The following is a 24,234-nucleotide window of genomic DNA, read 5'->3' as shown; positions in this document are numbered from 1 at the left end:
AAGTGCTGGAATCAATTCTTTCAGGCACTATTTCGACGTAATTTTGCGAGAGAAATCGATTGGGCGCAGTCCCAATATGCTGCGATCGACGCATCGAAAGTTACAGCCAAAAAACGAAAACCTGAATTTTCGACATTTTTCAGCGGGTTCGTTTTTCCTCGTATCTTCTTTCCCGTTGAACCCACGCTCCTTTTGCTGCGTTTTCCGAGATCCTTGGGGTCCAATTGGTCGGAAAAGAGTCATACGAATCAATTCTGAGACGAAAAATTTTTTGGTCAAAAAAAAAGTAAGGTTAACCCTTTTGTATTTTTGACGAAAATTTTCGCGATTTCCGGAAGTGCTGGAATCAATTCTTTCAGGCACTATTTCGACGTAATTTTGCGAGAGAAATCGATTGGGCGCAGTCCCAATACGCTGCGATCAACGCATGGAAAGTTACAGCCAAAAAACGAAAACCTGAATTTTCGGCATTTTTCAGCGGGTGCTTTTTTCCTCGTATCTTCTCTCCCGTTGATCCCACGCTCCTTTTGCTGCGTTTTCTGAGTTCCTTGGGGTCCGATTGGTCGGGAAAGAGTCATACGAATCAATTCTGAGACCAAAAATTTTTTGGTCAAAAAAAAAGGAAGGTTAACCCCTTTGTATTTTTGGCGAAAATTTTCGCGATTTTCGAAAGTGCTGGAATCAATTCTTTCAGGCACTATTTCGACGTAATTTTGCGAGAGAAATCGATTAGGCGCAGTCCCAATACGCTGCGATCAACGCATGGTACGTTACAGCCAAAAAACGAAAACCTGAATTTTCGGCATTTTTCAGCGGGTGCTTTTTTCCTCGTATCTTCTCTCCCGTTGATCCCACGCTCCTATTGCTGCGTTTTCTGAGTTCTTTGGCGTCCAATTGGTCGGGAAAGAGTCATACGAATCAATTCTGAGACCAAAAATTTTTTGGTCAAAAAAAAAGGAAGGTTAACCCCTTTGTATTTTTGGCGAAAATTTTCGCGATTTTGAAAAGTGATGGAATCAATTCTTTCAGGCGCTATTCCGACGTAATTTTGCGAGAGAAATCGATTGGGCGCAGTCCCAATACGCTGCGATCAACGCATCGAAAGTTACAGCCAAAAAACGAAAACCTGAATTTTCGACATTTTTCAGCAGGTGCTGTTTTTCTCGTATCTTCTTTTCCGTTGATCCCACGCTCCTTTTGCTGCGTTGTTCGAGTTCCTGGGGGTCCTATTAGTCAGGCAAGGATGATACAAATCGAACTCGAGACCAAAAATTTGTTGGTTCCAAAATGAAAACAGAGTAAGGTCAACCCCTTCGCATATGTCTCCTTCAGACATTTGACTATCTAATCAGTATAATAAGAGTCTTTACGAGTCGTGGATCACAATTTTTCGGTTGAAATAAAAGCAATGAAGCACGTTAGGGACCCTACAGTTTGAGAAGCTTTCTCCACATGGATTTTCATATATATCAATTTTTCACCTAAAAATAGTATAATACTTAATTCAGGTTCCGGTTATTGAGTTGAAATAACAGCTCTTTATATTTTCAAGTTGAAACGGTCAACTCCGTTAGAGTCATCGCTGATAAACGGAGAAACGACGATGTATGTTTTTAGTCGTGGATCAAACAATATTCTTGTTATTTCCTCAGAAGTTCACCAGTCTTCCGAAGAAAATACTCTGCTTAGGATCGCGGTTGATCGAAATGAATATTGGAGAAATTTCCATCGTACCGTATAATGTTGCAGTCTTAACAACGTAAGGATACAGCTATCATCGTCAGGTTCCAATTCGCGAATCAGGAACGCTTTGATTGAAGTAAGCAACAATAATACTCATAATTAAAATCCAATCATGAATATCTTCATTACAAAAATAACAGTATCAGTAATGATCGTTTTTGTAATCGTTAATACATAGCGCTAATAATTGCAATAAACTAATCTATACACTGATTTTCGTATACATCTTACATATGATAAATCATAAACAGGTTTCGTCGACAAATGCGTCGGAAAGTTCTGATGTCTGCGTTGAAAAATAATTTCTCCAAAATCGAACGTGCAATCCAACAGTATCCTTGAAACTTCTTGTTTGCTGTTTTGTATGCAATCAATTGATTGTACAATGCAATTCACAAGAATGGTTCATATTGGCCTGCTCTTAACGAAGAGGGGACCGCCATGATTTTTGTTAAAATATTTTTCGGCTACACAAGAGTTATAGGTGGAATAAAATCATTTACATCTATTTATATGCTCAGAGTCAAGTTTTATTTTTGAATCCGTTAATTAGCGTCATTCGAATCTACAATCGCTTTTATTTAAATTCACCCCCTCCCCCCGTTTTCCCTGCCCCGTTATATTCATTTTTCGTTGAGTTGGAAATAATTTGTACATTGTAACAATATTTACACGTATTTTACAAATCACATCATAATATATAATTACATACGTATGTGTATAATCTACCTAACTATGTATAATATATGTATATTTTAAGGAGTTGTGTTGTACTTACGGAAAGAATAATTTCATCATTTCGAAATCGATAACATTTTTTATTAATTGGTTGTTTTTTTTTTTTCACCAGTCTCTCTTTCATTATGTCACATATTCATTTGGTATTTTTTCTCTCAGATTGAAAATTACCGTGTTTCAAAAGCGATATGTCTCCGACTACACAGCGTTTCACAGCTGTTTCAGTCATTTTAGAATTCAGTTAGAAATATCCATTCCGTACAAATTGCGTAGCTATACTTATCGTACGTATGCGTCATTCAGAAAAACCTTTCTCTTTTACGAATACAACCTATCAAATATTATGCGGAGTGGACGAATTAGAAAAAAAACAAAATCACGACTCCCAGAGAAAGAAGAAACCAGCAGAGAAACGGTACTGTAATAATTGCGTGTAATAAAATTATGATGCATCATATACATACATTGACATATGTGAATATATCTTTCTGTAAACCTATGTACATACATATCTGCATACATATTTGTCGATACAATAAACTATTGGTAAATACTAACTCCTCAGTAGCTGCGATATGTATATTCCTTATTTCTTACTCGCTACTATATATAACGCTTTATCATTATACATGTGTTGCTTCTTATACTTCTAATAAATTTGCACTGGTATTCTTCGAAATAACGTCGATTTAAAAATTTCGTAAAACAAATGAAAACAAGAACACAGAAACAAAAGAAACTTTCCTAGCTATCACTAGCATAAATTTATCATCTTACTGGTCACTATTATACATAAATACATGTACCCATAAATTCATACATAATATGCGTATGCCGAATTTTTCATTAATGTGTACACATTCATCGCGATGGTCTGCTCCGGGTACTTCATCTTCTCTCTTCATCGCTCGTTCACCATCTAAGCTTCGCCTAGGTCAGCGATCCACCCGGAAGTCGCCACTCCTACAGGAAGCTTAGATTTCGTAACACTATTTACCGGAAGTTGACAGCAGAGGACTACCAGCGGCTGAGTAGCCCTGGCTGCAGGTTGGCAGCATGAACGGGTTCATGTTGAACGGCGAACCCACGACTCCTCCTAACCCTGCAACATGGCCACTTTCAGTCATACGTTAGGTGCTGTCCTCCCTTACGAACTTGGGATAATACATCGCTAATGATCAGCCGTTAATTCACGGAGGTATGAAACGAGGAATGTACATGCCTAGTGCTAATTTTCCATACCCTTCCGAAAAGCACATTGAATTTGGGTAAAAAGCGAAAATTTATACTTCACGATCAATTAAAGATAGAATAAGCGATGTCAAGGTCAAATTTACCATTGCAACGGATATCTATTACTCGAGCTCTTCACACTCAACGTCAAATAACTTGATTATACCTTTCGAATGGACGTTTTGTATCCATTGACTAAAGGGAAATATCGAAACACGAAGGCTTCGACAAGTTCATTATACAGCGAGTCGGTCAAGCCACGGTGGTAAAAGACAGTAAGTAATTCAGTGAATACTAGGGGAAAATCTTCGCGAAACAAAATCATATCATTCCTGATACCCATCTGTATTGAGGACTTATTACACGAGTCAAACGTGCGGTTCCTGTGGCGTCAAGTTCTACCTGCTTCTACGTTTCTTGATACGAGTTTCCCCCGGACTTGGTAAAATTATTCCAGAATCGTTGTGCATGCATGCTTAAGTTTCGAGCATAACATAGACATGCGGGTAGGCTGCAGGGTAGTTGTTGCATTTACGTGTGTGCCTGGTATACGTACGTTGTTGAATTAGTATATCGGTTACTGTGCTGCGGTAGCGAGGTGATGCTGGGTGGGCCAGTGCGACGGGACCGAGGAAGTCGGGGGTCTCAGGACCGGGGCGAAAGCGCTGGCGTCGCCGGACGAATAGAAAATGCCGTACTGTTCGTGCGCTAAAACGAAAATCATTCGAGAAACGATAAGTGTACGTGCAGTTAAAAACAACTTAAATAAGCGTGTCACTCGCGCTGCGGGTGGTTTTTCGTGAGCTCACATAATCATGCATTCGTCTAAAAAGCTTTTCACTTCCTGCATTTATAGCAACGGGTATACCAAAACGCGAAATATATGCTATTCAACATCGTGCAGGTTAGGCGCATGCAATTAATTATGTTCAGCGTGATCGATGGTGATCATTCTGTTCATCTTGACATTTCTCACATGATTCTGTGTTTCCACTTTTATTATTATGTTCACAACTGTGATACAGCATTTTGCAATATTACCAATAAAATTTAGTAAGACAAACCTACATGGGATTTTGCTGCTCATTTATTGCTGATTAGTTGCTATAACTGAATTTGGATCTCAATAAACAAAAAAAAAAAATTCATCACTGTATTTTTTCTCGTTTTATAATTTCTCTAACGGGTAACCGTGCCACCCTTATTCAATCTGATACCCTCGTGCTTTCACCGAAGGGCCTTAGGAATAATTCCCTATATTCGTCTGAGTATTATACGTGAATCTTTCGGTGCTGACTGACATGTACATATCAGGAACTGCAAGTATAAAATTTGCACCGGGCGACATACGGGAATGGAAGAGGCCGGACGAAGCGTCAGTGAGAGAAATAGGAATAAAGAGTGCGCGGGGATTGGAAATACTTACGGGAGTTGTAGAGGGTCGGACTTCCGGGTAGGGGAACCGTGTAGGGGTTGGTAGCGGCTGAGTAGCTTCCGGCGGTACTGTGACTGTGTGGGGTGCTCGCGCTGCTCCCACAGTAGCCACCGCCAGTGCCACCCCCGCGGGGGCTGACGCTGCTGCTCTGCCGGTAGGCGTCCGCACTGCCCCCGACGCTGCCGCCGCCACCTCCCCCGGCTCCCGTCGTCACCGAGCCACCGTCTAGAAATAGAAACCTGCACGTCAGATCAACGCATCAGTATCCGATCACTCAGCTCGAAGACGTTGCCTCATCAGTACGGTAACGAAGAATCGATCAACCGCGTCGGAAGGTTGTTTGTGATTGGGACGGAAAATGTTACTCTCAACGATAGATTGACAAGTTCGAAAAAAGCGACGAAAGTTCCGCACTCCGGCAGTTTGGGGAATTGATACGAGACGCGAACTTACCGTCGGTCCATTTAGCGCTACCGTTTTCTTGCACGGTGACGGCTAGCTGGCCTGTATAAGAGTTGAAGGCTGTGGCGGAGGTGGACGTTGGCGGTGGCGGAGGATGACCGGAACCCGGGCTTCTGGGCGCCCCGGTGATGCCCGCGTTCCCACCCCTCGGCATGCTGTACAAAGCTTCTGCCAGGTCAGCCGCCCTCTTCAGTATTATTTCCTTCGGAAGCTTTTCCGGGTCACCGGGATGCCTGGGGATGAGTTTCTGCAACCTCTGGAACCCGTAGTCGATCGTTGGTTCGTTCAGTGCTGCGGGGCGGGTGAGAAATGGTATTTCAGAGTTGGTTTTCGCTAATTCTTAGGTCGACGGGAGAAGCTGATTGTGAGAAGCGCAGGATACTCACAAACGTAGACAAACCGGCCCGGTGCTCCTTTGCAAAGTTGTTTGTTCTTATAAGATAGCGTCACTTCGACGACTCCCGGTATGTGCCGTGGTGGCGTCTGGACCCTGATGGCGTGCGGTGTGATCAGCTGAAATAGATTATGGTCTTTCAACTCGAGACATTCTTTCCTACGACATACCGGCGGACGATAAAAAAATAGTGTACTTGAGGCGTGAGGCTTACCTCACTCCAGACGAGCATGGTCCCGAAGACGACCTGCAGTCCGTCGAAGAAGTTGTCACCGACGATGATGACGGTGGAACCGCCGGACGTCCATCCTTCGCTGGGCGATATCGCCTTGATGCATGGGCTAGCAACGGACACGGGTTGATAAAGGCCTGAAAAAATAGAGAGTACCGTGTCTCGCGTCGTAATAGAAGTGCCCTCGTCGGAGAGAATTATCTGAATATTCTGTTTATTCGTTTGAGGTAGGGTGCAGGCAGATATATTTTCTGGCGCGGGGTTCTCGGGATGGAAAGAGGACTACCGTAGAGCCGGAGAGAGGTACTCCGTGAGATAGAGAGACTAAGAGAAAGGGAGGCAGAGAGAGAGAGGGAGAGAGAGAAGAAGAAGAGAGACGGGACCCACAGTCAGAGAAGGGTTGTACCAAGAAGGAGAGGGCGATCGGGCCGGCGGTGTCTCTGCTTGGAATTTATAACCCAATGATATCATTTTGTACCCCGGCAAAGCCAAACCAGTATCACCCTCCACCCGCCCGTTTTCTTCCCCTCTCTCTCCCCCACCTCCTTCTCCCTCCCTTGGTCCTCCGCGCTCCCGCTGCCAGAGCCCAGCCACGCCGGAGTGGTTGACATCATGGTATATTGCCCTCAGTGATTCTCAAACACTTTCCTCGAATCTAATAAATCTTTCACCAACGCAAACAGTACCGCTGTACTTTATCAACCCGTGGATACACACAACGTGCTCCACGGATTCAGTCGATTCTGATGGTCCGTGATCAGGCTGATGGTTGTTTTTGGAACTCGCGCTCGTTTTTCCGCTGGTTCAGGCTGAATCGGGTCCGTCGTCAACGATATTTTGGGTATTCAGGTAGTCCATTTATACGAAACAACTTGAAGTTGCTGATCACTGTGGTGCGTCCTTTCATTTCGTTGGTAACCGCCTGGCTCTTTTTTTCTCCTTTCTCTCGTTTGCAGAGGAGGTAGGGAACTGTCGTGCAGGGGTAGAAATGGTTGCAAAGAGGGCGATGGAGAGACGCGGTGGTTGCGAGGGGGCTGTGGAACCCGGAACAAGCGTACCGTCTCGGAATAAATAAAATCCTCACAGTTCTTCCCCTCGCCGTTCTTTCTCCTCGTGGATCCCAGAGGCTACGATCTTCGGCTCCTCTCGATTCTGCTCACCGCCGGAACGCGCGATTAACTATGTTCAATTGCAAATTTTACGAAAGATTTTCATCTCTGCACAGCGGAGACTAGATGAATGAATATTACCGAAAAGAAGAAGGAGAAAGAATTTGCCTGAAAATGGGATTCGGTTTTCACGAGGTAATGGCTTGAACTCACTCGGACAACAAGTGTTTGGTTCAATCCTTGATTGGCTTCACAGTTCCAACTTTTCGGATACCAACTCAGTGCGCATGTATGCGTAGCTGGAATTCAAGTGTGATTTATTTCTCTCCAGAATCGGAACAAGGCTTGTTCTTTTCCCTTTTTCATGCGGCGGCTGCCTGCGTTGGGGTGAGATTATAGCGGGTTGAAAAAAGCACGAAATGCCACTTTGTCTCATTGGTATGCCCGTTTTGCCCCGGTGTATAAGGGGTGCTCTGTGTGTCTGTACATTATACATGGGGAGCTAAGCGTAGTGGGCGCATGCACGATCGGGGGATGACGGTGTTAGTGTCCGAGGGCACGTGGCAGTCCCAAGATAGCTTAGACTCAGGATTCGCTAGGCAGCGGGTCTTGGGCAGCCAATTCAGCAACGTCTTTGGGCGACTGTAGCCAACCAGACAAAAGAGGAAAAGAAAAGGGAGACGTCGGAAGACGAAGAAAGAAAGGAAGAACAAAAAGTAGAAAGCGGTGAGAGACCGTTTCCTCCTTCTCCCTTCTACTTTCTCTTCCTCTCGCTGCCATTGATTTACATCTTGTCTCGCGTAGCATTGGGAGCGAGTTGAGGGGTGCTTCAACGATATCGGCCGTTTGTATGCGCGACCGACGCCAAACTTTGCTGAATTGCCTCACGACTTCTTGTACTACCTTATAGGCTCCGGTACGCCTTGTGATCCATCCCAGACACTCACCCTCTTCTCGTTCAACCCTGACGCATTAATTCTCTAACGATTAATTTCACCCGTATACTTTAATCGTGTGTGAACTGGGTGACTTCGAGAGGATTCATGCACGGATCACGAAACCAGCCAAGTAAAGATAGGGCGTAACTTTACTTGCACCGGAGTAATGATTCGTTATCACCCATACTATACGAACTCCTGAAGGATCAAACGAATTTCGAGAGTTTAATGCTCCCACGGTATGGACATCCGCTTCGGTAACCATTGTTGAAAAGAGTTGGCAGTCCTCCTGCGTAATAAATGTGCAGATTTGTAACACGTGAGTTTTTCGAATGTCAGTCCACAACCAAGAGTAAATTTTTGGCTAATATCGCTTTCTCGGGGATTTGAACGGTTGTTACTTTTACTTGAACTCACGACTTACTTCGTTACACACAATGGCGAAAAGATTTACTAGTGAGATGAAAAAAAGGGGAATGAATTCAGTTGTTGCCCAGTATTCAGCAAGTTGGTTTCATCTGAACTTGGGTGGTTCCAAATGGCCGAGCCATTTCCCAAGGTGCACCTCATGGTCCATAAAGGAAATTTCCCTCCGAGTGGCACTCTCATTCTAAACTTATTCTCGGCGGTTATACGAAAGAGAGTTGTTACATTTCGGTGAACTAGAACGCGTTGGGGCTATGGAAATTCGGGTGATTTCGTACATATAATGTATACCGTAATGCAATAGTTAACGGCCGCTTAAACTCGACTACCACTGGCGTATGCTAGTAATAATATTTATAATCACCTTTGTAATGCATCACTCCGTCAAGGGCACAGTACATCAATTCTGCGAACACACCGAATTTAATTATAAAATCAATGCAGGTCATCGGACTATTTACTAGGTAATTCATCTAGCCAACTATCCATGGTGCCATGGGAAGCAAGTTTAAGCGGACTCTTACTGATCAGACTAAGTGTTCTTTCGCTGAGCGAATATTGGACCCGGTCTTATCGAGAGCTCGGCGTAGTGTTCGCTGGGAAATCAACATCTGTCGGTACGCGGTTACCTAAAAATCTGTAGGGTTGATTTACTTACTGTTGTACTCGCCGGTCTCGCCCGGGTTGAGGCGTTTCGCCCTCCGGCCGTGTTTACTGTTGTTGTGGACAAACATATTGTCCGAAACAGCTAGGAGAGGCCCTTCGACTCCGATTTGGGTCGAGATGATCACCTGCCAAACGTGAACGAGCAATTAATATCCGGCGAGTGACTTGCTTGGCACTCGCGAATTAAGGGTGGCAGGGACGGGAGAGTCTGCGTTTTGCAAAGAAGAAGAGTCAAAGTAAACGTGGCAGGATTTGAGGAAACCGGTAGACCGAAGGCCAGCTGCGCCCTGCGTATAAAACTTTTCTCCCTTTCCCGACGCTTTGTCTTTTCTGCCCCTGGGTTTCAAGATTTTTTGAACTTGCGGAAAGCTGCGAGTGAAACTCGACGTTAAAATGACATGAACTCCGTGGTGGGGCAGGGGAAGTGCAGAGTGCGGTGAAAATTTTCCAACTTAGAGCACCCCGCCCCGCGTACATTTCTGCCCTGGTAAAATTTTAATCCACAACTTTTCGGCAATAAGCAATTTCTAAACAAATTCAAAACTGCAATAAATATTTTAATTCCGGTTGCGGCTTAGCCGAGCGGAAAACAGGGAGAGCTCAAGTGAAACAGGAACTGGGGATGAGAGAGAAGAGAGCGAAAGTGAACAACTGGATTGCGGGGTGGCTTGGTTTTTGGTAATTTATTTTTTAATTCTGTCTTTTGTTTCTGGGGCGAAGGGGACGAGATACTCGCGGCACTGTGCCGTCCCGTTGCCGCTGCCGCCGCCGCCGACCCACCTCGGTTACAAACGGGCGGGATGAAAGTGGGGGTTGTTATAGAGGATAAGGGGTGAAACGGGGTTGTCGGTTGATGCCGAGTCGGGCTAATTGCCAGCCTCCCGGATTACAAGTCCTCCCAGAACCCACGGCGCTCAACTTTCAACAACTTTTCCTTAACTCGAGTGCTCGACTAACGCCACGCTGCAGTATCTGGTGAAATTTTTTCTCCCCGCAGAAAAATGGTCACTGTCTATAATACACTTCCTCTCCCCGTCCCACCGCTGTCACCAGCTCCAATTTGACCAAAACAGAAATAGAGAGAAAAAAGAAACTCGAGAGAATGGATCGAAAGCGAAGGAGACAAAATTCCTTGAATCATGCTGTGCTTTGTTGCAACGCTTGCGGTCGAAAGATAATTGAAAGATTCTGTGTCGTGGATAATTGGGAGAATTTCATGCTCACCTGAAATCGCCTCATGTCTCTCGGGTTCCCGGCGTTCTTGAGGCAGTTCTGGTTGCACTTTAGAAAGAACTTGAGGAAAAACCTGCAACCGAAATACGAGATTTTTGGGTGTAATAAATTAATTTACAAGGTGTTAAACACTCCTAACGTATATTCTAGAGATTTAATTAGGTTACCGGGTGGTAGAAGAGGAAAGGAAGAGAGAGGGAAGGAGGATTTGGTCAGGGTCGGCGAGGCACGCGTGAATTCTGCATGTACCAATCGCAACCCTCTTCTCAACCATACATTATTCAACATTTCTCTAGATTAAACCAGCCACGTGTTTAGGTCCGACCGCTCGAGGTGCGGAACCCTCGACTTGCAGGTCTGCTTTGTTAGGACAAAAGCGAAAACAAGTTGAAGAGCCAGCGAAGTAAGAAGAAAATATAGTTGCAGAGACCCGACGATTATCGTTCCGAAAAACGCAGCTTCCTCCTCACCCTTCTTCTCCTCCTCGGCGGTACGTCTCTATAAGGTATCCAAGAATTACCGCAGGAGGTCTTACCTCGTCGTAATATTACAGATTTCGAGGGAAAGTTCAATCGAAGATAAAATCGGGGAGAGATCGAGACCGAGATTGGAAGGCGCGCAAGCCTTCGCCAGCTCAGCAACATCAGACGGGATAAGAGGCTGACGGGAGGCGTGTAATCAATAATTTAAGCGTGCAAAGTTCGAGGAAGAACGTAGTCTCTATATTTTCTTAAATAGTTAAACTTCGCAAGACTATTTCGATCCCCGCGGCACGTTTAATTTCACATACCTACGTATCTCGTCTACGTATACGTACCACACGCAGGAGCCAACGATCAGCCAAACTGCGAATGATCAAGCGAATAGAGTCCTGACCATTTTTCCGAACACTCCGTTGCCATACGCATTAAAATTTACAACTCTGTTAATAGAAAGTGTAAACTTACATTGCACCTGAGAGTATCGCTATCGACGAATAAATTTTTAGTCTTGATCAGGCAAACGGGAAATACGTTACTCTAAATTCACATTTCGGCGCAGGATTTGTTAAGTTTTTAGCTGCTGATGACAGTGTTATGATTCCTCGAGTTAAGTGGATCAAAAAAATTCACTATCGAACGTACATCCAACATTTGAATTCGATAAAATCAAATGATACGGTGTGAATGTTCATCTTAATTTAAATGATTGATTCTTTTTCTAGACCAGCATGGAAATTATAAGCAATACGGGGGGTGGGGGTGAATGATTTCGTCTGATGGGAAGAATGTCTCTCAGAGTTTCTTTCAATACCTGGTTGCCATTGGAGTAGGAATAAGAGTAGGATCAGGAGTAACGGGTGACAACCACGAAGCAGCTGTGGGGCTGCAGAGAGATAGGTATAAGGTGTATAAACCGAACGTCGGTCTGGAATCGTGTGGATATTCGTCGGTAACGCGTAACGGGGGGCGGCGAGGGGGGCAGGGAGAGTCGTCGACACACATAGGTGGCACAGCCGAGCGTCGACGAGGCAAAGAGCCGGCGGGCTCAATTTTCATGAATTATGTAGGATATCGGGGGATATTGAATTCGGGAATTTTTTGGAGAGAACAGGGCGATGGCGTTTCAGGGTGTAGTAGGTATACCGTTGCAAACGCGGGGCGGCTGCAGGAGCAAAGGGGGAAGAACGCCGCGTCGACGTCGGGAGATTCTCGACGGGTGTGCGTGATGCCATGGCACACGAGTCGAGGACTCGTGTGCGTTATGCGTGAGGATCGCGGGAAGGAGGCGGCGGAGGCGCAGCGGGCGACGTGGATTGGAGGTGGAAGAGGGACGCTGCGTAGGAAACAATCAGGAGGGCGGGATGGGGGATGAGAAAGGAGAGAAAGAGAGGAACAGGGGAAGAGAGGGGCTGCTAGTAGGCCTTCCCTCCCCAGGGACGCCATTGTCAGCCCCCAGCGGAGAACGTCGCGCGCTTCATCCCTCTGGGAACGGAATGGGAAAAATCAAACGTGTACTTTTTGAATCAGCCAACGTTTTATCAACACAGGTTTATTATATGCCTGCACACCACCTGACTTCCCCGAAAAAGTTGGACACCATTCGCCGTGTCGTTTCGGGGGTGTTTTTTCGTCGTATACCAATTATTATACAGGCGTTGAAGAAGAAGGAGGATCAACGATTTCGACAATTTTACGGACAAATGTCGCGTACTGCGTTACTATGTATTTTAGAATACCGAAACTTGTTACGAAAGTTGTTCCGATTACACTTATGCCACCCTTAATCAAAACAAACACTATCATTCAAGTTATCGTTCGACCAACGTTTCTAGCCACCAGTTAACATCGAAGTCTCACTGCGGTTAGTTCACCCGAAGCTTCGTTGTAAAAGAGGTAAATTTCATAAAACAAACAACGTTAAGTACCCCGAGTTGAATTGGCCAAAAAAAAGTTCCACCCAAACGAAATTAGTATTTTTCTTCGTCACTGTTTCGTCTCGCCGAGGGCTGAAGCTCCGAGTTCTGGAGCTGTGTGGCATTTCGAGGGTTGCCTGGAGGGGGTGGGCTCAGGGGGGCGGAGGGGTGGAATTTAATTTTGTTTACTCTTAGGACGTTAAGATTTTATCGCGATGCTGGATGGGTATTCAAAGGCATTGTACCGGTTATCGGAGGCTCGATCGGCGCTCTGTAAGCTCGCCGTGTCTCTCGCCGAGCAACCGAGCTTCGCGGACGACGAGAAGGGAAACGGAAGGAACAAGTAGCGTAACCTACCTACCCGCTGTTCTCTCTTGCTCGTATAGATAGTGAGCTCCATCACCAGACAGACACACGGCTAAACAGGTGCTCTCCGTCTGACGATCTGTAGAACCGATAGTATCGCGCTTCTAATACAGCACCTCGCTACCCTCTCGGGTATGCCGCCTACTTTTTCTATTGCCGATACGACATGCCTCCTCCTAAATTTCAACCGTTCCCTTTACAAAAAAAAAAACAGCCGTGAAATATTTTGCAGCACATCTCAATTTCTAGACATTTTTCAGAGTCCTTTAACCTGTGGACAAATTTCTTTCGCAAGTTTTTTGAGGTCTGAAGGTTGTGTGTTTTATTAGAAGAAACTTGTTTTTCTTCTTTCTATTCGCAAATATGCAACGTTCGTGCTCGGGGGAATTAATTTGTAAGGAACACTGAGTATCTCTTTGTTTTTGAATGAATTAAATTCGAGCAAGGTGTTCACGTGAAACTTTATCGAATTTTCTTAAAGCGAGTACCTAATCGAGTTTTCACCGAGAGAAAGAATCGTGGTATTGTGATAAGTTATCTCTGGTCACAGAGCGGCTTTAAAAATGTTTGCAAATCTGATAACGTGGAGATTTTTTATTCAACGGAATAAGGTTGTCTGAAAATCTGGATTTCATAAGTAGTCAACGTTAAGTTTTTTTTTTTTCTCAAGCGACACTGAATTCCAAAGTTTTTCACATTCTGCGATAAAAACTAACCCGATTGATTAACAAACGAGCCTTTCTCAAAATTTATTTTCACGGTCGTACTCTGCGGAAAAATCATGGTATCGAATACGCGGTATTGTCGTGCAGTCGAGCCAATTTGTTCGCATCGCGATGCGCGTATCGACGGTATCGGATTGCTCGAAAGGTGCAGAGCGCCCCTTGTTCTGCCACTAACGAATTGACGCGAAATAATATATACAGAAGCCTCGTGGAGGGCCGATTGCAAAACGATCCCCAACCCCTTCAGGGGTGACTCTGCCTCTCCGGTCGACGGTGATAGTGCTTGCCTGTATGACACGAAGAGCTTTTACACAACGCGAATTCTCACAGGTACAAATACCGAAATACGGTAGGCGCGCACCTGCACGGCACGATATCCACATCGGTCCAGCGGGGTGCGCCCCTCGATACTGTGCACGGATGAAAATCAAACAAACAAGAAAAAAAAAAAACAAAGAAACGGAAAAAACAAAAAGCAACAAAACATATACTCGCGGCGAGGCGAGGCGGCAAATGTGCACCGTTTGCTGTTTCGGTATAGGTACGGCTTTTACATTTCGCACGACTTTATCACAGAACGGCTGATCCTTGTACCGGGTGCTGCAGGGTTCGGTTTCGAATCGGAAAATAAAGGCCGGTGATTAAAAAAAAAAGCACCATGGATATATCGGTCGAAGGGGGGTCCTGCACTCGCGGACGAAATTCACCGAACTCTCGATGGATCGTGTGCAAACAAAGTTTGGATAAATTCAATCAAACCTTGCGCGATAAATCATCGACTCTCGTACTGCGGTTTTAGTTTATTTGAAGTTTTTTATAAATTTTTTTTTTCCTAGGTGTGAATGTATTTTCTTGGATCATGATTGGATTACGGGTTGGGTAAATTTGTCAATTAACGGTATCCTGATATTTGCGCTCTGAACGTTTCTGGAAAAATCACTTTTGCCCACCGATCGTAATTCAATTTTCAAGTCTGTTCTCATCGTCCTAAATATGTACGCTGACGAAAGAATCCTTGACAGGAGAAATTTCAACAATTTCTCCGGCCTTGGGAGAGGCCTGAAAACCGACCGGCTGAAAGAGGTCTAGGAAGTCTGAGACTCGGTGTAAGAAGAAAAGCTACGTCGGCGAGGGAAGGAAGGAACGTTTGGTTCTCAGGCGAGGCGAGGCGAGGAGCTGCAGGCTCTCCGTGAGGAAAAATCTAATAGAGTGTGCGAATCGAGTTTGCTCTTCCCCTCCGAGTAAGAAACTAAAGCTCTATCGATGCCGTCGCCCTTATACTATCGGCTTCGGAATGAAATCCAGTTCGCATTTGAATCAGTCTGTAACGCAATCCATTAGCAGCTAACAGCCAATACTTTGGGCCTGAGGAAAGAAGAAGGAATATAAAGCTCGAGGCGTTGACGCGACGTCGCGACGCTCGGTTCAGCCCTGGTGTATCATAGTCGCGCGACGCGGGGCGTCACGAATGATTAGTATATCCGGCGCTCGCACTCGCCACCCCCAAATTTCCCCCATCCGATACCCGCTCACACGAGACCAGCAACGCTGCCGATATTATCCACCCTCCATCACGAAATCCCTTTTATCTGCTAGCTACTGCATTTCCTCGCAGACGTGCCTCACGTTTCTCTATCACTTTTGACAGCCTCGCTCGTGTCTGCAGGGTATTCGTGCTTGGCTTAAGGAAATGCACATCTGCAGCGGGGAAACTCAATGCCCGGATCCGAAGATTCTGCGAGAAAAACGATCATTTTTCTTAATTCTTACGAGAAATGAGAAATTTCTATAACTTTTCATGATTCAGGAGGGAGAAACGAGCAGCCGTTGTTTCTGATGTATTTTTCACGCACTGCACGGGATATTTTTCAAACTCACCGTTCTGACGATATTTTACTCATAAAACACCGTGACTTCTATCGTTTGTTTGTAGCAAAATTGCGATGTCTGATAATAATGCTCAATATCCTGTGCAAATAAAAATTACACGAAATGAACGTCTGTTACCGTTACCAAACATAATTTGAGCACAGAAAGCGTTTGAAACTGGCGATGATTAGTCAAAGAAGCGGCAGAGAATGAGATCGGGATGCTGTTCGTCCTGGCGACAGCGTCAATTTCTGTCCGATAGTAAGTAGCCTCTGATCTAGTAAATATATATCCAGGAAGGGTGGGAGGAGGATGGATGTAGGTGGCTTAGCCCGAGCTTACGCGTAATAGTTCCAAATAGGGTGGAATTACCCGCATCAGAAATCCATTTTCTCTCTCCCGCAGCAACGCGGGCGAAATCTTTAATCATGTTTTGAGGTCCCCTTTGCCGCGGAGCGCAAGAGACTTTCTCTTCTTCGCTGGGGGTATAAGGTTGTACATATATACATAAAACGTTAGTCGGGAGAATATCAACCGGGATGAAAAATGCCTGAGATCGAAAAATGAATTGGGCGATGTGCCCGTATCCTCGGAACCCGCGATTTTCGCCTCTGTTACTTACTCCACCTACGAACCTGCCGGTGGAGCGAACGAAAAGAAAAAGGAAAAGGGAAAGGCTCCGGACGAAGTGGTAATTCATCTTGTCAGGGTCGTTAGAGTCTGCTCCGCCATAACGGGGTGGCAAACTTACAAATGCGTGTTCGTTGCCCTCGTCGTTTATACCGCAGTCCGCGACGCGAGGTTTCCGCTGCGGATAATATTGGCGCGGGCGTTTTGCTGATGGAAAAAAGCCCGAGCAGCGTATACTAACGATTGTAATGATGGCAATAATAACGACGAAGACGCGGCCGGGGATCGGAGATCAATTTCTTTTCATGAATTTAAAACCTATACCTTTTTATCATCATCCTCCTCGTGAATTGCTGATACCGCGTGTATTCCATTCCTGCTTGATGATCTGTAGGTAGATATTATTCCGAGAAACATAAAGTGAGAGAGAGAGAGTGAGAGAGAGAGAGAGAGAGAGGGAAAGGGAAGAGACATCATAATCGATTTGCCATTTCCTATAGGCCGGGAGGTATAACGACATCCTGTACATTGTATACGTTATATGCGCGTGTATAATGACGTTGAGAAAGTAGAAATATTATTCAACGATTCATTTCTTATGGCAATTAAAACCGACGAGGACTCTCGGTCCTGCGGTATATCGAACCCTCCAGCGGTTCGTTCCATACGTCTATACTCGTTTGAGCAACGCCTACCGAAGGAGCCCCTGAAAAACCTTGCAGGATCAGCGTATTGGAAGGCGTGTTCAATCGAGTGGCTAATCACCTATTAATACAACCCGCGACTTTCTAGACTGCTTCGGTGACTGGGCAATTACAATCGCCAAAAGTGATCCTGAAGTAAGAAGGACCACCGCCTTTTCCTTTCTCCGTAAGCTAATTGACACGGAAAATTTTTAATATTAAAGTCTAACATTAAAGTCTCAAAGAAGTTGAGAATCGCGAGAATTTGGAACAAACGGTCAAAGGACTTTTCAGCGACGCTTCCAACGTTTTCGATGTACAGAATCCCAGATTAGCTTCTAGTCCCGAATGCGTTATGCAGCACGGGGATCGGCTGATACGTCAATTAATAAGAATGTGTACTGTGGTCCGAAGTCCGCGTAGTAGGTATATTGGCCCAACTGGCGAAGAGCGGTATCCTTGAGGCCCACGTCGCAGAATCTACACGTACCTACTTCGAGTGTGTGTGTGTGTGTGTGTGTGTGGATGTGTGTCTTGCATAAACTTGAACAGGGGTTTGGGGGTATGGTCGGGTATCGCAAGGGATGTTTAATGTTTAACCAGTCTCCATTACGTCCAATCCACTCCTCAACCCGCCTTGTCCTTATACCCTTGCCACCTCCTAGCTGCTGAACCAGCTTCTCTGTGCGGATCTTACGTATCTCCGAGTGATTTTGGGCGAAACTAACGATGAGTTCCAATACGCGGATCGACAATCATTGACGTTGTTACATTGTATTGTTACTGTTATTATTATTATTATTATTATTACTTAATACGGTATGTCTGACCATTCTCCATTTGGCGAATGAATGACATGCACGCTGGTATGAGATACGTAGACATAATATAATATAACGTGTCGTACAAGCTTCTGGACGACGGAAGATACTTGGGAAAATAAAGTGGAAAAAAATAACATTGTCACACGACAGGTTCTGTGGGTGGAAGGTGAGCCCGAGGATGTAGAATTAACATTTTCCGACTGCGGAAGCGGCTAAGATAACACGTGCCTCAACGACCGTTCCAATTTGTTAAAGTCCTCTGCATTTGACGTTCTCTTCAATATTTACTGACAAAATTTTGCTAATCTGTAGCTGAGCAACGGATGATAATGAATTTCAGCACGGCTAGGTTTACACTTTGTGTTTCCTACGAAATACAAGTCGTGTTATTTATAGGGTTCGATGGTCGGTAATGAATCGATCAGATGATTTGAAACCAGCTTCGTCATCATCGATCTCCGAACAATACACTCGCGTACACGTCCGGGCAAATAACGTGTTAATTACTTTTGCCCTGAGGCAGAGGAAGCGAGAATAGCGGTGAACCACCCTTGCAGTACCTCCGCCTCCGGAAGGGCCCAAGGTACCTACTCGCGCTAAGTCTATGTAAGACGAGGTTCAGGCTATTCACCGGGTCCGCAGAGCCACTACCGATGCCTTGCATAATTCATAGCTAAGTAATACGTCTTACTGGATGCCGTATTATACCTGCGAACCGCGTCCCAAGCCGCCCTGCCACGTTTCCGGGCTGCCGCGGCGGAAAATCGTAGCGGAAATATTTTTCCACGACGTTTTCGAGTCGGTTTTGTTGCACGCGGAGGTAGAGGTGGGGAGTTTCGAAGCGTCGAGTCAAGTGCACAGGTATTTTCCCAAGTTGGAAACTCCTCAAAGTGAGATCGTGCCGACAGGGAGCCGAGTTCCTTAAGCCAGTTAGGGGGCAAGTCACGAGGAGCGGCGAGGAGTCGCGACTCAAAGGCAAGAGGCAACGTCTGGCTGTGTGGATCACCTGAAATACGAACTCCCGTATACACGTATATATACACACGGGCGCAGAGGCGCGGGGAAATATGAAAATCTCGTTTAAGCCTCATTTGAAAATTTACACGGGGAACGAGGTTAGTCACGATTAAGTAAACCGGGGTAAACGCGTTTGCTCGCCTCACGCGCGGTTCTTCCCACTCTTTACTTTTCCTCTCTTATTTTCAGCCGGCTGCTGACGCTGCCCTCCGTTTCTTGCCGCGGCTCCTTCTTTCTCTCGGACCTTTCACTCTGCGGGCAACAAACTTTCACCGATATTTTTACTCGCGAAACATCTTTGAAATTGGAAAAATTTCATCATTCACAGGTCTGATAAGTGATCCGGAATCACTGAAACTGGAAATAGAATTGAAAGTACAATGACTTGAGTTTGTTCGGATACTTGGTTAATTTGAAAAGAAATCTCTTCGGGCTATCTATCACGAAATTTTCTAAAATAATGCAAATATTCAAAGATTTTCAAGTACCGTTGCGATGAATGAAAATTTGAAAAAAAATTTGCATTCATTTTTATTCATGAATGGCGGATAAGTGATGGGGATAAAATTCGATTCATCCTCTTCGAATGACAAGTGACAAAGTCATCAAACATTGAATACAGCTTGGATGAAAAAAGACACGTGTCAAATCTTTTACGATGCCGCGAAAATCCGGCTTATCTGTCCCGCTTGTTTTCCAACGATAGTTTCAAGTGAGTACTAATACTTGTAATCTACGTGGGTCTTCCTCTTCCGCCGGGCCACGTGTCACCCGGAGGCGGTGCCGCGGTGACGTATGACCGTTTTTGTGAATGTTTGACGCGGAGAACTTAAGAGGGTGGTTAGCGGTTACCGCCTGCATTATAACCGAGAAATTCCCAGGGGTTTAAGCCTTATCTAAATACAGACATTACTAAATCGTTCTCTCGGAGTTGTAAGCGAGGCGGAACGCGTCTATGCAACCGTCGCGTCGTTACTTTTTCGTTTCGAGCCTGCACACGACGAGCCCGTAAACGCAGGAAACGCTGGGTTTCAATTAGTTCGTAATTTGAATTTCCCGCGCTCGGAGATTTCCAAGTTCGAAAACTCCACCCTGCATATTCACCCCTCGGGGCGTAGGACGCGCTTAATTTTTCACAATCCTCTCCGCGTGCCTCGCGGCTACCCGGCGCCGGGGTTTCAGGCAATAACTCGATTTTTATCGCGGGCTTTATTAAAAAATATTTCCTAATTTTTTACCTGCAGAGTGAAACGCTTTTTTAATTTTCTCCCCACGAAACGGGACAATTACATCTCATTGTCGGTACAGGGTCTGCGTATAATAATAACAATAGTAATAACAAACCCTACGGCAATTCAGAACGTTTTTACTGTAACTCGAGAATCTTTCTCGCCGCGACAATTTTCATTCGCTTTTATAGTTCACGGCTTCACCCTGATCGCTTCTCGCGAATCATCGTGTAAAATTGAGACAAGGAAAACAAAGAAATCTAAATTATAGACGTGACACGACAAAATCAAATTTTTAACGAAAACAAATCGCAACTTTCCAATTTGATTTGCACTTAGTAACCGAAAACAACGCGCCTCCTCGTCCTTCGCTCCAGGTATAGTCAAAGCGGCTCAGGACTTTCGCAGGACGAGGTTAGCAGTCGCCATGCTGGCAGGGCACGCGAGCGGCAGGACAGGACGCGGTGTCGGTCCGCGCGCAGGGGTTGCTATGACGACGAAGGGAGCAACGAGGGGAGGAAGGCCGAAAGCCCTCACTCACCCTCGCGGAGGACGAGGATGCAACGAGCTTTCGGCGGTTCGGTGGAATCATGAAAGCATGATCGGCGGATTCGAAGTTGCGGAATTTCCACGACGGAAAGGGATATACCGCAAGGAGCGGGTATTTATCGGCGGAAGAAAAGGAGGCCTGCCCTGCTCGAACGAGTCTTCGGCGCGAGGTGCGAGTCGTATTTTTTCTTCCTCGAGGAAGAGGCGACAGCCGTCTTCGGCCGGAGTGGATCGTATTTTCGGTTTACAACGTCCACCGCCTGCCGGAATACTCGAGGGCGTACCTGACCGTTTCGACGGGTTCGACGCGCCGGCGGAGAGCCGACGCCGTGCAGGAATACCGGTCCCAGAGGCGTCGTTACAATTAGACAGTGCCACCGCTCGCCCGCCCGCCAGCCCCCCGATGGCCCTTCGCCGCGACCTCTAAATAACTTAACGGTGCTGACAACCCGATCGCGCGTGACTTTCACACTATCCTAGCCGCTAATGCCTGCGTCAGAAGTTCCGGGAGGACAATGAAAGGGCGGCAAGGGGATGTGCTGAGGAATTCAAAGGAAAACCTGCCGATCCTCTCCTCGATAATTATTTTACATCGGTATGAATAGGGATGTTTCGGGAATTGTTTCAGCAATTCAGTTTTGGTTAGTTACGGTAAGCAGAATTTGATCGCGTGTTTTTATTTTTTCAAATTTGAAACAGCGTTGAGGCAGATACGACAAGTTAGATACGACTTCACCGACGCTGTACATCTATGAAAGCAGTGGAATTCAATGACGTATAATTTTTGCAATAATCGTTTCGATCAGAGGAAAAAAGAAAAAAAAAAATGTTGCCAAATAATTTTTAGAAAATCTTACTTTTTGACTTGCACATGAAAAACGGATCTTTTATTTTCAATCAAACTTATCTATTGATTCTACCTGCAGCTCATACGGTAACTATTCAGACCCAAATATTATTGAAATTTGAAATTTTCATAGATCTCTAAAAACATTTTTTGTCTGAAATTGCCAAATTTTATCGATTACACGTGACGAAAGAAATGTCTGCGTGTTTTCATCTAAAGTAACGTATTTTTATGAAACGAAAAAGTAATTTTATTTTACTCAACGAATCATTGCTTCCGTAAGTCAACAAATCCCGGATATCGCATTACCGAATTATTTTGGAGGTGAAAATTGAATTTTTACTATTCTTGCCAGTCAAGTCCCGAGAATCTCTTAAAAACAATTCCTTGATTCCTACTTCCAAGCACACGTCGAGGGTGTTTTGCTGACGAGTTTAGACCACTTGCGGATGTCGGGTAAGAATGGCGAACACCGAGAGCGAAAAGGGGGTTACACGAGGAGGAGGAGAGAAAAGATGAGACGAGCCGTGTACCACTTACTGAGCCTGTCTGACGGGAACGGGACTCTACCACTTGGATAAATTTATAATTCAGGTGTCTCTGTTGTTACATTAATTGCCTTCAACGTAGCTCGACGAATCAACGCCGTCCGAATACTTCCGGCTCTTATTTGCAGCCGAGTTCTTTTCGAAGCAATTCGTAAAATTTCATCATAATTTTTCATTTCACTCCTATACTTTCGTATATTCAAGACGTAGAAGAGCCTGAAAAAGTTCAAAAACTGTCACACAGTTCTATTTCAGTACATACCGGTATCGGCGCTAATTTGTTGTATCTTTTGAGAGCTGTACGGCTGAATCGCGTTTCGGCGCAGTAGTGAAATAAGGGTTGTAACTTTATCCGATATTTTTACGGGCGGATGCTAAGCGGCAGAAAACACCTGTCTGACTCTCGCCGTATCCCTTGTACGATACAAGCCGTATAATTTCGTACAATCTTGGAAAGCTCCCTTCGCCCTGCCCCGCATTGCCCGCTCGCTGCCGCTCTCCTCTCTCCTTTCTCCTTTCTCCTCTCTTTTCCCTCTTCTCCTCGTTGCGGCGCTCCCGAGCGACGCGAGCAAGCGAGAGCCAGAGGCTCCCTCGGGACTATCGACTGCCAGGTCCCGTGGGGCAAGTCGATACTCCAGGGACACTCGCCTCCTCTCGCTCTTTCTCCTCCGGGGCTTTGGCTTCTAAACATCTTACGCACGCGCGCGCTTCCCCGGCCCTCTTTCTCTTTCATTCTCCCTTTCTTTCTTCATCCTCCACGCTGTGTTTTACCGTGGATGAAAACACCGGAGAGGAACCTGAAATTAGTTTGAGTATAACTGAATCGACGCGGTCGCGGTTAACGCTCTCGCCTGGATTTTCAAACCGACGCGACCTTGACGAGAATTATCCGCCAGCGAAATCTTCGGGTCAACTACTTTCCGAACTTTTTATCCGAGTCGAAAAACCTACTTTCTTGCGCGGAGAAAGCGATCCAGTGATAACAATAGAGAGCGAGAGGGAGAGATGCGAAGAAACAACAAGGACATCGACCGGATCAGGAGTTTCGATAGAGGTGCTACTCAGTGTCGCGCATCTGACCGGAAAATCTCTCCTAAAGGTCTTAACCAAATTTAAAACTTGCCCTAATCCGGATGTATCCACGTTCAGTTTTTTTCTTCCCGAGACGATATGGCGTAGCTTACCGATATACGAGCGAAATTCATGAGCGTCAAAAAAGCTCGCTGAATTTGACTCCTCGTGAAACAATGTAGACTAGTTTCTTTACCGCTTCTTTTGAAATAGCCGCGGTAGTTGTTTTCCGTCTTCCCGTCAATCGGAGTACTCTCATCATTCGCATTAACGCTGAATGGATTTTACGCTGGTTAAAATCGATCCGGATGAGCCGCCGTAAGATCGAGGCGTCGTTTGAGGCGCTGCGCAACATGAATTATCCATAGTTCCGTGTCTGCACCCTGCAAGTAGAGAAGAGGCGCGGTACCGCAGAGGTTGTGGACCTTCTATGAGGGCATAGCGCGGAGGGTGGTTAGGGGTGCGTTGGTTAGGGTAAGGAGGTCTCCCCCGTCCTCGTCCTCGGCGTCCCGCACACCCTTGCCTTGGGCAGGGCGGCGGTAGCTCGGCTCTCGGCCTGGCGTAGGTATACGGCAAAGAAAGAAGTCATCAATATCGCGTGGCTTTCGGTTGCGCGGCACTACGTTTCAGGGGGACAAAACTTCAGCCGTGGGTGGGCGGAGTCAGGCGTAATCCCCCAGAGTCAAAATGGAAGTCTCAAGAGACGTTGGCCGGGTTACCGTTGTCCCAAGAATCGGTCCGAACCGACCCCCGAGTTAACGGCGGACAATAGTTTGCCCTCCGCCCTTACTTAGGTATTACCAAAGGGAGGACATTTTGGGATTTTCTTCTGTTTTTTTTATTTTCATTTCTTACCATCTTTTTACTTTATT

At 45.6% G+C, this 24,234-nt stretch overlaps 1 protein-coding gene across 2 annotated transcripts in view; it reads right to left on the bottom strand.

Annotated features, from left to right (window-relative positions):
• Nucleotides 1-2,302: 2,302 nt before the first annotated feature.
• kn (EBF transcription factor knot) overlaps nt 2,303-24,234 on the bottom strand; it is a 66,583-nt gene continuing 44,651 nt past the window's right edge. Inside the window, exons 7-15 of one of the 2 annotated variants that reach the window (XM_046631908.2) lie at nt 10,601-10,682; nt 9,369-9,501; nt 9,075-9,116; nt 6,220-6,374; nt 5,998-6,124; nt 5,603-5,902; nt 5,141-5,374; nt 4,271-4,422; nt 2,303-3,583 (exon numbers count right to left, since the gene is read on the bottom strand). In XM_046631908.2, coding sequence (XP_046487864.1) covers nt 4,292-4,422; nt 5,141-5,374; nt 5,603-5,902; nt 5,998-6,124; nt 6,220-6,374; nt 9,075-9,116; nt 9,369-9,501; nt 10,601-10,682 — 1,204 coding nt within the window. In that variant the 3' untranslated portion in view covers nt 2,303-3,583; nt 4,271-4,291. The remainder of the gene's footprint in view (nt 3,584-4,270; nt 4,423-5,140; nt 5,375-5,602; nt 5,903-5,997; nt 6,125-6,219; nt 6,375-9,074; nt 9,117-9,368; nt 9,502-10,600; nt 10,683-24,234) is intronic. The other variant, XM_046631907.2, reaches the window with a different exon arrangement.

The sequence above is a fragment of the Neodiprion pinetum genome, chromosome 6 (genome assembly GCF_021155775.2).
Source record: "Neodiprion pinetum isolate iyNeoPine1 chromosome 6, iyNeoPine1.2, whole genome shotgun sequence".
Classification (NCBI taxonomy): domain Eukaryota; kingdom Metazoa; phylum Arthropoda; class Insecta; order Hymenoptera; family Diprionidae; genus Neodiprion; species Neodiprion pinetum.
This window is presented reverse-complemented; position numbering and strand designations above follow the sequence as displayed.